Source organism: Globicephala melas, chromosome 12, assembly GCF_963455315.2.
Source record: "Globicephala melas chromosome 12, mGloMel1.2, whole genome shotgun sequence".
Classification (NCBI taxonomy): domain Eukaryota; kingdom Metazoa; phylum Chordata; class Mammalia; order Artiodactyla; family Delphinidae; genus Globicephala; species Globicephala melas.
The window spans coordinates 53,828,884-53,839,705 of record NC_083325.1 but is presented as its reverse complement, the minus strand read 5'-3'; the positions used below and the strand labels follow the sequence as shown (position 1 = coordinate 53,839,705).

At 61.1% G+C, this 10,822-nt stretch overlaps 1 protein-coding gene across 2 annotated transcripts; it reads right to left on the bottom strand.

Moving 5' to 3' along the window:
* Positions 1-6,167: 6,167 nt before the first annotated feature.
* SIX2 (SIX homeobox 2) lies at positions 6,168-9,218 on the bottom strand. Of its 2 annotated transcripts, none has more exons than XM_070046871.1 (2): positions 8,653-9,218; positions 6,168-6,498 (listed from the first exon to the last, which is right to left on the bottom strand). In XM_070046871.1, exons 1-2 carry the CDS (start codon positions 9,216-9,218, stop codon positions 6,168-6,170), a joined length of 897 nt encoding a protein of 298 aa, XP_069902972.1. The 2 variants fall into 2 exon arrangements, with proteins under 2 accessions (XP_069902972.1, XP_030713639.1); XM_030857779.2 differs by having other exon boundaries at positions 8,659-9,218.
* Positions 9,219-10,822: the final 1,604 nt, after the last annotated feature.

Sequence of the window (10,822 nt, the reverse complement as noted above, 5' to 3'; positions counted from 1 at the left end):
CGCTGGGCGAAATCCGCTTCTTGGTACCCGACGGTGCGTCAAGACTACACCGTAGAGCGCAAATGAGGGAACGGGGTAATTACGCTGATGGTTGCGGAGATAAACGCTCTCCCCCGACTTCAGCGGGTCACTGAGGCTTTGAGCTCCGCTGCCGCAGCTCGCTCCGGAGCCAGTGCTGGTTCCGAGTTTCGCATCGCCCTCGTGCTGCCTCCGATCCCCGCGGGAGTCATCTGCGCCCGCCTCTGCCACCCGGGGCCCCGGGACTAGGCGCCGCTCCACTCCCGGGCACCCCGCTCGTCTGCAGCCGGTACCCTGGGAAAACGTGCGCTGAAGACTCACAGGGACCAGGTTCAAATGCAGGTCCCGCCGCTGTAAACGTGTCTGACTCTGGGCAAGTTCCCGAACGTGACTTCTCAGTTTCATGTACCAGTAATAATAGCTTCTTTGTGTGGCCGCTGTGAGAATTAAACAGATACCAGGTGTGTAAAGTGCCTTATGCGGAGTAAGCGTTCACGAAATGGCAAGTATGACCTGTTACTCTGGGGACCACGAAGTCACCATCGAGCTGCGTCTCCACGGCCCAGGGCAAGCTACCCGGATGATTCTGCCAGCAATGAGCTTTTGAACTAGTGAGAGGTCCTGGCTGGGCAGCCAACACAAACCCTTGGAAAAGCCCTGAAGGAAGGGAGTCGAGGGCCTGCAGCTCTGCAAGCCCCACCCCCGCGGCTTCTTTTGCCTTCCTGTCTGACCCGTCATTCCCTTTATAGGACCTCAGGCGGCTGGTCTGACTCCCCGGCCGGGGCAACCGAGGCTACACTCCGCCCGGAGACTGCAGAGTCCCAGGCATGGGCCAGTCGGGCCTGAGTGCCCTGAGCCGGGATGGCTACAGAGTTGCGGACAGCTTCATCTCCCGCGGCGCGACCCAAGCCGCTAGTTCAAGGGCCAGAGGAATGAGGCTGCCCAGTCCCTTGGTTCCCTTGCTCCCCTGTGCTCAGGCCCCAGAGCTTCGCGTCATCTCGAGCAGCGCGCGGGTCCCTTGTCCCAAAAAGCCGGTCGCGCCGGGCCTGGCATCGAGTGCGCGGCTGGGTCTGCGAAGGCCTCGGCCGCCCGGAGCCGCAGAATTTCTCCTTGCAGCGCGCCAGAGTCCGAGCGGGTGCGCGCTACTCAGAGAGCGAGGAAGCACTTGGTACTCCGGGTGGGCCGGGCCACTGGTAGCTCTGGATTTATCCCTGGCAACGGCCAGGGCTGCTACCGTCCTAAGCAAGGCGTCCTCCCACGTGTCCGCCCTCGTGCCAGCCTATCGGGTTTGTGAGTCCTCCAAGAAAGGGAGCCTTTGGGGCAACTAGGGGCTCCTGTGGGCCTTGCAAGGTGCGCTTTCTTCAGGCGCATCCTCACGGTCTTTCTTAGACTCTCACCTGGTGGGGGAGCAGCCCTGCTGCTGAGATCGAGGGGGAAACAGAGTGGAAAACTCACCCCACTGGAGGGCACCCAATCTGATCCTCTCCTCTCTGATTCCACCCCACAACCCAGGAGAAACATTTCCCAAGTTACAGCTGTACAGGAACCCACAGAGTTTCGAGAAGAGACTCCTGCGAGGCGACTCTCGAGGCCTTGACCCTGACACAGGGACTCGAGACCTTTCCGGGCTCCACTGCGCGGCCCCCAGCAGCAGCGACCCAGAGACCCTCTTTTCCTCCCTGCTCACCCTGCCCGCGTCCAGCAGCGGCTCCAGGAATCGAATCAGGAAAAATCCGGGCAGGGTTGGGTTCCCGCGGCGCGAGAGGAGAGGCTGGTTCTCTTCCAGCCCCAGGCGCCTCCTTTACAAGCCGCATTCCGGGCTCCTCCGAGCGCCCTGGTCAGCTCACTGGCTCACCCACACACCTCTGGACTCAAAAACAGCCACGGTCTCAATGCACACGTCGGCCCCACCTATTCACACCAGCGCGGCTTTTCACCCTATTGCATGCACACACTCTCTTATGCCTTCTCACACCTCCCAGTACATCCTTACGCACTAGGTGGTCGCTTCCCTCTCCAGCATCCCTAGGCAGCTTCTAGTGCCCAGGGTACCCAAGCCGTAGTGTTGGAATGGGGAACACGAGAAAATGAAGGGGCCCAGTCAAGAGCCCTAGCCCTCCTCTGTCCTTCTCCACCCGCCCCTCAATACAAAAACATTCACAAGTTTCCTGTCCGGAGGCCCGGCAGCATCCCAGCAAGAGGTGGGCACTGGTGGAATCCAGGAGGCCAAATTCCCTGTGTCCTGACTCTGGTGTCCCCACTCGGCTGGTCCCTGCTTTTCTCAGGGGCCAAAATTCTGTTAAACAGGGACTGAGTTAAACTGAGGACCAAGTAGACCGGTGTTCTCCCCAGATCTCCCTGGCTCTGTTTAACCTTTTCTTGTGTGGCAGGCCATCACCACCTGCTCCTTAGGCCACTCCCTGGAGATGCTCTTCGCAGAAGGGACACCAGGTCCAGGCCTGCCCTGAAGCCTGGAGAAGGGTGCTGAGTGCGGGGTGAGGAAGGAGACTGCGCGGGGAGCACAGCCAGCCCTCACGCTCCCGTCTGCCTTCAGTAGCCCTTGGCTTTTACAGCCCCGAAGCAGATGAGCCGGCCAGCTGCCCTCAAGGGCTGGGTTCTACCTCCTTCATTAGGGTTTTACCTTGGAGGGTACATGCATATGGGACCTGGCTGGGAATAAATGAAAGGTGAACATGGTCAGGGAAGCCGAGAGGGAGGCTCCCGCTTCTAGCTGCTGCGTCCCTTCAGGTGGCCTGAGCAGAACTCTCGGCTTCAGTGGCTACTGGCAGAGGGGAAGGATGACAAGTCATCGGGAACACTGTTCGGTGAACACCGGCGGGGAATAGCTGCGTTCACCTGGCAACATCTGTGCAAAAGTTACGTCCAGTTGGCGCGGTCGGTCTAGTGGAGTGTGGAATGGAGGACTGGCTTGTATAGATTTATACAGTGGGTGATTAGCTGCTCGGTTTATTTTCAGAACGTCTGCATAGTTTCCCCTTTTAAATAAATATTTTCGGAGTTAGCTTTCCAAGGGGGAGGGAAAGTGGGAAGTTGCAACAAGTAGCGCCACCAAGCCAGAATAAAGCTCCAGGACAGGCAGCCCGCCCCCTACTGGCAAGTGAGAACTCCCAGCAAACTCCATTGAGTCCACCCGGACCGCTGGATCGAGGGTGGGGTCCCTGACCGTCTGCAGCCTCGGGCTAGGACCGTCTCTTTCTCTGGGCCACAGCTGCCTAGAGCCAAGGCCTTCCCGGCCAGCCGGGCTTCAAGGCTGTGTTCTGGCCCCAGCAGGTCCCTCGGCTGGGACGGGCTGCTCGCTGGGGCGCCGGTGGGAGGGTGGGTTTGAAGGCTTCTGGGGAGAAGCAGAGGTTTGTGTTTGTGTGAGTACAAGGAGGAGGGAGGGGCTCATTTGTGTAGGTATCTCCCTTTCATCTGTGCAGGGGCGTGTTTCACCTGAGTGCCTGCGTTTGTGTGTCTGTAAAAATGGGTTGAGTGTCTATGTGTGTTTGTGTGTGTGTGAACATATGTGTGACGGAGTATGATATTTCCCCGTGTGGCCACAAGTGTGAGTGGGTGAGTTTTTGTGCTACCCACAGTGCCCAGCACAGTGAATCGAATGACAAATGTGTACGTGTCCTTGTGAAAGTTGATACAGAGCCTGTTTGCCTGTGATTGTGAGTGCAGAAAATAGGAGGCAGGTAGGGGAGATGTGGGCTCCAGGGACTACTGTGTTTCCTCCCTTCGAGAAGTAAGGACGGGTCTGTCGGCTCAGCTCGGCTGACTCGAGGCAGCTTCTCGCTCCCTGAGCCTCTCTGGACCCTCAGACAGTAGCAGGCTCTATGCCCCGCCAGTCAGGGGGGCGGGCCACTCGGGCCCAGGATGACCTGAGTTGTCCCCTGAGAGCACAGCCTCCAGGAGAGGCGACAGGAGCTGCCAGGACTGCACTTCCTCTTGGGGGTGCAGGGGCCGTGGGGCGCCTGATGCCGTCTTATGCTGCTAGGGATTCCCTTGACCCCCACGACTGCACAGAGCTTACGCTGAGGCAAAGCCTCCCTCTCCAAGTTAGTCCGCCCAGCTGCCCGCGTCCCCGAGGGTCTCGACTGGGAAGGAATCCTTGATATTTAGAAAGTCCGCGCAGAAGTGCTCTCCGCGAGCGCTGATTTCACCGGCGGAAAGCGCCGGAGAAGTCCTGGAGCTCCAGGATCACGGGGTCAGAAGGGCGCCTCCTCCCCTCCATCCCTTCCCACCCACGGCCGGTCGGAAGCGTCCGGGTCGCGGAGGAGTAATGTGTATGGTACCAACAGCCACCGAGACCTGAGACGGAAAAGCCTCAACTTTCTCCTCGAGGAGTCCCGCCGGCTTCGGACCTGCCTGGACCGGCTTAGACTTGTCGCTTAATGGGGAGGGAGGCTGGCTCCCCGAGAGGGGAGGGAGCGCCGCAGGTTGATTTACAGCCGCAGAGGCACCTACGGCGCACCACGCACGGAGGTGCCTCCTCTGCCTGACCATCCAAGCCCCGGCGTCCGCTTGTTCCCGTTTAGAACACGCGCCCGGCGCGCCCGGCTCCCCGAGTCTCCCGGACTTCCCTTCTCCCCAAGCCCCTTCATCTCCACGCCAAACCAACGGATTTCTGAGCGTGGAGACCTTCGTTCCACGGCTACACGCACGACCCGGGCTTCGCGGCTGGACCAGCGGCTGCCCTTTCGGCCCCGCGAATCTGCCCAGTGCGTCGTGCCTGGTTCTGGGGATGGCGACCACCGCTAAGGCGTCCGCCCTTCAGGAAACCTCCACGGCCCGACCTGTTTCCCAGCCTTGGCATGTCCAAACACACGTAACCACGTTACGCACACAGCCTCTCATTTCCTACCCCCATTCCCAGGTGAAGAAAGAGGCAGGTGAGGGCACTGCTCGGCTGGTGGGGGGAGAGGAGTCCCCAAGAGGGACAGGCCCCTTCCCCGCTCCTGCAGGGAGCTTCCCGGACAAGAAAAGGGGCAGAGTGCTTTGGGGCAGGAGGTTTCCGAGTATTCAGCCCCTTCACCTTGCGACTCATAAACGTTGTGTGTGGGGGAAGGCGCCTCCCGGTTTCTGGGACTCATGGGGCTTCGCTGCCCAGAACGGTCCACCCGGGGTGTCGAGTCCCTGTAGGGAAATGAGACACAGCTGCACTCCCGGCTCGAGGGCCTCGTGGTATATATCCATATATATATATATATTTATGATTTCTAATTTTATTATAAAATAAAAGCAGAAATATTTCCCGAAGAACATTCACATGAAGACATAACAGGGAGATGGCAAGTCTGCGGCTCGGAGGCACGCTCTGCCGGGAGCACGGCGGCCACAGTCCCAGGAGGAAGAGGAGAGCGAGTGGCGGGGCCTCACCAAAGCAGAGGGGCAAGCGGCAAGGGGGCGTTCAGGGGCTTCCCTGCCGCCGCCCTTGCTCTTTCACTTAAGTTACTAGGCAGCGCTGACACCTGCAGCCCCCAGCTGACCCCGGGGGGAGGGCCTCTGGAGAAAGCCCGGGTTCAAAGGCCCTGTCTTTTCTTTGCTCTTCCCCCTCCCACTCCCACCCCCGTAAAGTGAGGAATAGGGGGAGGGCAAATAGACCGCCAGGCACGAGGAGAAAGACCGACGCGTACAGCCCGCGAGGTGCAGAAGGCTGGCGGAGAGGAGAAACCGAAAAACAGAGATAGAGTAATAGAAACCTAGCGAGAGATGGCAAGCCGGAAGTACAGCGGGAAACAGAGACAGTGCAGAGGGGGAAAGCAAGAAGAAGAAAGGGAAAGGAGAAGAGAGAAGAGAAGGGGAATGAGAGGAAGAAAGAGCAAGGAAGGCAAGGGAAGAGAGCGGAAGAGGAGGCACGGAGAGAGAGTAGGAGAATGGTGTATAATTTATTCCCTTCCCTGGTTCAAGACCCGGTCCCAGGCCTCCAAAGGATCTCCAAAGAAGCAACTTGTTGAAAATAAATCCCGAACAAAGACTAAACCAGAGAGCCATCCGCCCTGCCCGGGCCGGCAGTTCTGCCCGCTCAGCGCGCGGGTCTTCCAGTACCTGGTGGGGCCGCCGGCGCGGGGCGCCCTCCGGACACGGTCCTTCTCAGGTCCCGAGCGACCAGCCCAGAAGGCAAGCGCGTCGAGGCAGGCGGGGCTCTAGGAGCCCAGGTCCACGAGGTTGGCCGACATGGGGTTGAGGATGGAGTCCTGCAGGCCGTGGTGATGCTGCAGTGGGTCCGAGCCGCCTCCCCCCGGCACAGGCACGGGCACGGCGCTGGGGCCCGGAGGGTGGCCCAGGCTGTGCAGGGACGGCAGCCCGGGTGGCGGCGGCGGGCTGAGCAGCAGCGCGGGGCTGGACGACGAGTGGTCTGGCGTCCCCGACGGCGTCTTCTCGTCCTCCGAGCTGCCTAGCACAGACTTGCCACTGCCGTTCAGCGACGCAGCCAGCGGATTGTGGCTGTTGGAGTTGGAGTTCTCGCTGTTCTCCCTGCAAGTGCAGGAGCAAAGCAGCCGGGTCAGCGGGGAAACCGAGGCTGATCGGCGCCGCGTCGCCCTGAGCCAGAGCCGCCGCGCGCTGCCTGCGGGTGTTTTCGGTTTCTAACATGTTTCGCGGCCAAGCCTGGGCTCTGGCTCTTTCAGTCCCTCCAGACCCGATTTCTCTCTTATACCTCCTCCCTGTATCGTTTCTATCTCCCCACCTCTCCTGCTCTCAATCTCACGAATATCTCTCTGCTCTCCGTGTGTTCTGCCCTCCCTGCCTACCCCCACTGAGTGGCTGACTTTTCTTTTCCAGAGCAGAGGGGCAGGGGAGCAGGGTTCATGGGAGTTGTAGGGAACAGGGACAGGGAGGAAGAGAAGGTGCCTGGGTTTTCAGATCACTCTTGGCTACTCAAGCCAGCGTTTGTTGCGGAGAAGTGGGTCCAGGAGAGTCAGGGACCCTAGATTCTAGGCTGAGGGTCCACTTGAGGTTGGGGATATCACAGGTCCTCATCTCCCTTTGCTCTTCTCTGCTTGAGGGAAAACCCGGTCTGAGGGACAGGTTCCTGGAGCTAAGGGTCTTTTCCCTCTAGTTCCAAACTGGCAGGCCTTGTTAGGGTTTTCCTTGCTTGGCCTAGGAACGAGGCCCTAAGGATGCAGGACTCCCTTTCCCTGGTGGCACAGCAGAAACTTCAGCTGGGGGCCTGAAGCTGGGGTGTGGGGGGCAGCTTCTGGGAGAAGAGAGAAGTTAGAGTGAAGGGGATTGCTAATCCTGGCCTAGACTTTTTCACCATACCAGAAACTGAGGGACTCTTCAGCCCTCACCTGGGGCCTGACCTGAGAACTTAGGTCTTCAGGACTCTGGATGCATTGTATTCTGGGGGGAGGGGGACCTCAGCAGGGAGAACCCACCTCCTGCCCTGTCTCTGACCGTCGGACAGCCCCTGCCCAGATTTGGAGGTTTGAATTCTTGGGTAGATTCTCTCTTTACTGGCTCCCCAGGGCCTTTTCTTTCTGTTTTCCTGGAAGGGAACTTCCCACAGGGCTGGCAGCTGAATCCTTACAACTGTGGATGCTCCAACCTCATGGTCTTAGAGACCAAGGTCAGCTTGAAGCCACCCCCCCCCCGCCCCCCCGAGTCCCACCGCTGATTCCACTGTTCAGCACCCGTACTCTGACCCTGGCCATTCACTCCGGGCTGCACACACCCCGTACCACAGACCCCGGGTGTCTCGTTCTGCTCTTACACTCAGGCTGATTCTGTTCCCACAGTCAGCTTCTCCCCCTCCAGATTTGGGGTTCTGAGGGGCCAAAGCCACAACGGCCTCATGGTCAACTGCAAGGCTAGTTCAGCAAGTCCCGGTTTCCCTGAGGACAAGCAACTCCCAGCCTTTCTGCTGCTCTCAGCTCACCCCAGACATACCGACCTACCTGCCAAAGAGGGTAGAGCCTGAGCAGAGAGGAGCTAAGGGCTTGGCAGGCCAGGGAAGGACTGCTGGGTCCAACGAGGCAGAAAAAGGGACATGTGTTTCTCTTCTCTCCTAGAGCTGACACTTCCTCCCCAAGCCTTTCACCTCTTGGTCCTTTCAATCCGCGATAAGACTTTCCCTATCAACCCTCCTATCCAGACAAGGAAAATTCTTCCAGGCCGCTCCACATCCACGTCGTACCAGGAAAGTTCCAAGCCCAGTACTGACCCCAAATCACACGGTCTGTAGCTGAGTGAGGCAGACGGGAAGCCCTGGGAAGTGCTGGTGAATTCTCACAGGCAGTCTAAACCCCGCACCCCGCACCGCGCCCCCCCATAGTCCTCGCCAAAACCCTGTGTCCTCCGACCTTCGGAGGACTAACAGGCCTTGCCCGCTGTGCGCCCCGTGCCTGGAATCCAGGCCTACCGTCTTGCCTTTGTCCCGAAGGTCGCTGCTTCTCCACTTTTGCTCACAAGCGACCAGGGAGTTCGTTGACAACTTCCCGATTGCTCTGCCCGCTTTAGACAAATTTCGGATCACTTGGTCGCCGGCAAGCGCCGTCCGGGTCAGACCAGGCTGCAGCAGGGCCCTTGCTGGGACGAGCGGGCCCAGTTCAAGCCTCTTCAGTGCCTGAGTGGACGCCCTGGGACCCCCTCCCTCGAGCCCGGGGTAGCTGGCGCCGAAGTTCTACTTACTCGTACCTTTCCTTGGCCTCGGCCGCCCGGTCGCGCTGCCGCCGGTTCTTGAACCAGTTGCTGACCTGCGTGGTGGTGAGGCCCGTGGCTTCCGCCAGCTCGCGCTTCTCGCGGGGTGAGGGGTAGGGGTTGTGAGCGTACCACTCGCGCAGCACGCTTCGACTCTTTTCCTTGAAGCAGTAGCTGGTCTCCTCGCCGTCCCAGATGGAGCGCGGCAGGGGAAACTTGCGGCGCACTCGGTACTTGCCCACAGCGCCCAGGGGCCGGCCGCGCAGCTTCTCCGCCTCGATATAGTGCGCCTTGAGCCACAGCTGCTGCAGCTTGGCGTGGTTGTGCGGCGAGAACTGATGGCTCTCCAGGATCTTGTAGAGCTCGCGGAAGTTGCCGCGGTGGAAGGCCACCACCGCCTTGGCCTTGAGCACGCTTTCATTCTTGTGGAGGTGCTCGCAGGCGGGCAGAGACCACAGGAAGCGGCCCAGTCGCTCGATGTTGCCGCCCTGTTGCAGCACCTCGCACACGCACGCCACTTGCTCCTGCGTGAAGCCGAAGGTGGGTAGCATAGACATGGTGCCGGTTGCGCCCGCCCGCGCGCGCCCTCAGCGCGCCGCGCGGTCCGGCATGGGCGCCTCCCCGCCGGACCGTCCGGGCCAAGAGGCGGGCGGGGGGGGGGGCCCGGCCTGGCGCTGGCTCCCGGAGAACTCCGAGTCACTGCAGGACGTCCCCGAGCCGGCCGCGGGTCGCGCGCCGCTCCGCGCCCCCGCCGCCCGCGCACTTCTCCTGAGTCCTCGTCCAAGCCCGGGGGCCGCCCGGGGCGCCGCTCCGCATGCTCCGCGCCCTCCCGCCCGCCAGCCGCTCCCTCGTTCGCTTCTCGCTAGCTCTCCCTCCCGTCTAGCTCGCTCGCTGCTTTTTTAATAATATTATTCTAAGCGGGCATGAGGCGCGGCGGCCCGCGCCCTGATTGGTCTGGTTATCTGACCCGGGGCCTGCCCGCGCCAGACAATAGTCGGAGTCAAATTATTCGCCATGGAGACGCTGTCAGTCACTGGTAACCCGAGCCCGGCGGGCCTGGCGGCTCCCCCCGGCCTGCTCCGCTGACAGATCGCCGGGCTCCGTGCAAAGCGTAGGGCAGCCCGAGACGGGAGCCGGAGGCGCTCCAAGAGCCTGGGAGGCGGAGAGGGCCGGGCAGAGGCCAGCGGCGGCGGTGATTGACGGGGCGGACGCCCAAAGAGCAAGGGAGGAGCTGGACCCGGGAGGCGGGGGGGGGCGGAGTGGAGACGCGCACTGAAGAAAAGGGGAGGACCGAGGTGGGGAGGGAAGAGAGGAGAAGAGAAGGCGGAGGACGTTAAGGGGGTGCCGGGAAGAAGGGGAGGGAGTGGGGTGGAGGGAGCCACGAGGGGGAAGAAACTTTGCCCAGCTTTTCGCAAGGCCGCGCCGGCTGTCCCCCGGGTCGTCACGCCGCTCCCGGGGCTGCTGTTTGCCGGGTGGATTCTGCCCAGGAGCTGACCAGTGGGGTGGGAGAGTTTGGACGCGCTAGGGCGCCCCTTAAAGATGTGGCTTTTCCCGCTGACAGTGCCCCACCCCCATCCTAGGAGTTCGGGACCCGCGAGGTCCGCGAGGGAGAGGGGGAGGGAGAAAGAGAGAACTGAGGAAAAGTTGGCAGTGGCTACGGGCGGACGCTTGAGAATCTACTTCTTGGAGGATCCCGCCTTTCCTCCTTCTCTTCACCGGGCCGGCTGCCCCGCGGCCGGTACCGCCCGGCTGAGCTCTCTTGGCTCTTCGCTGGGCGGGGACTCAGACTTAACCCCACGGGTCCCACGGCCCGAGAAGCTCCCGCCACTTCCGTGTGGCCTCCACGGAAGTTGACTCCGGTGGGCAGCGCCGGTGGTCTGCCCATAGGGATGCGAGGGCAGGGAATCTGGGATGGTCTTGGCCCTTCTCCTGTGGGTGGTCGGGGAGGCAAGATCCACCACCTTCTGGCCTCTCAGCTTGGACTCGGCTCTGGCCAATTCCAACATGAGAACCGGGTCGCCGAGCTCCGGAATGAGGGGCTTAAAAAGGGGAGCCTATTTTTTGCTTCTTTGTCACGGCGCGTGTGTAAACACGTGGCGCTGGTTCTCTGGGAGAAGGGCAGGCGAGTAGGTGGGAGGGCTGGAGTGGAAGAGGGGGTGTT

Bases quoted from the DNA above. Each gene is read 5' to 3' on its own strand.
- SIX2 (XM_070046871.1), bottom strand. From the start codon at position 9,218: ATGTCTATGCTACCCACCTTCGGCTTCACGCAGGAGCAAGTGGCGTGC. The intron at 6,499-8,652 runs GTAAGTAGAACT...CTGCACTTGCAG, and splicing joins GAGGCCAAGGAAAGGTACGA to GGAGAACAGCGAGAACTCCA.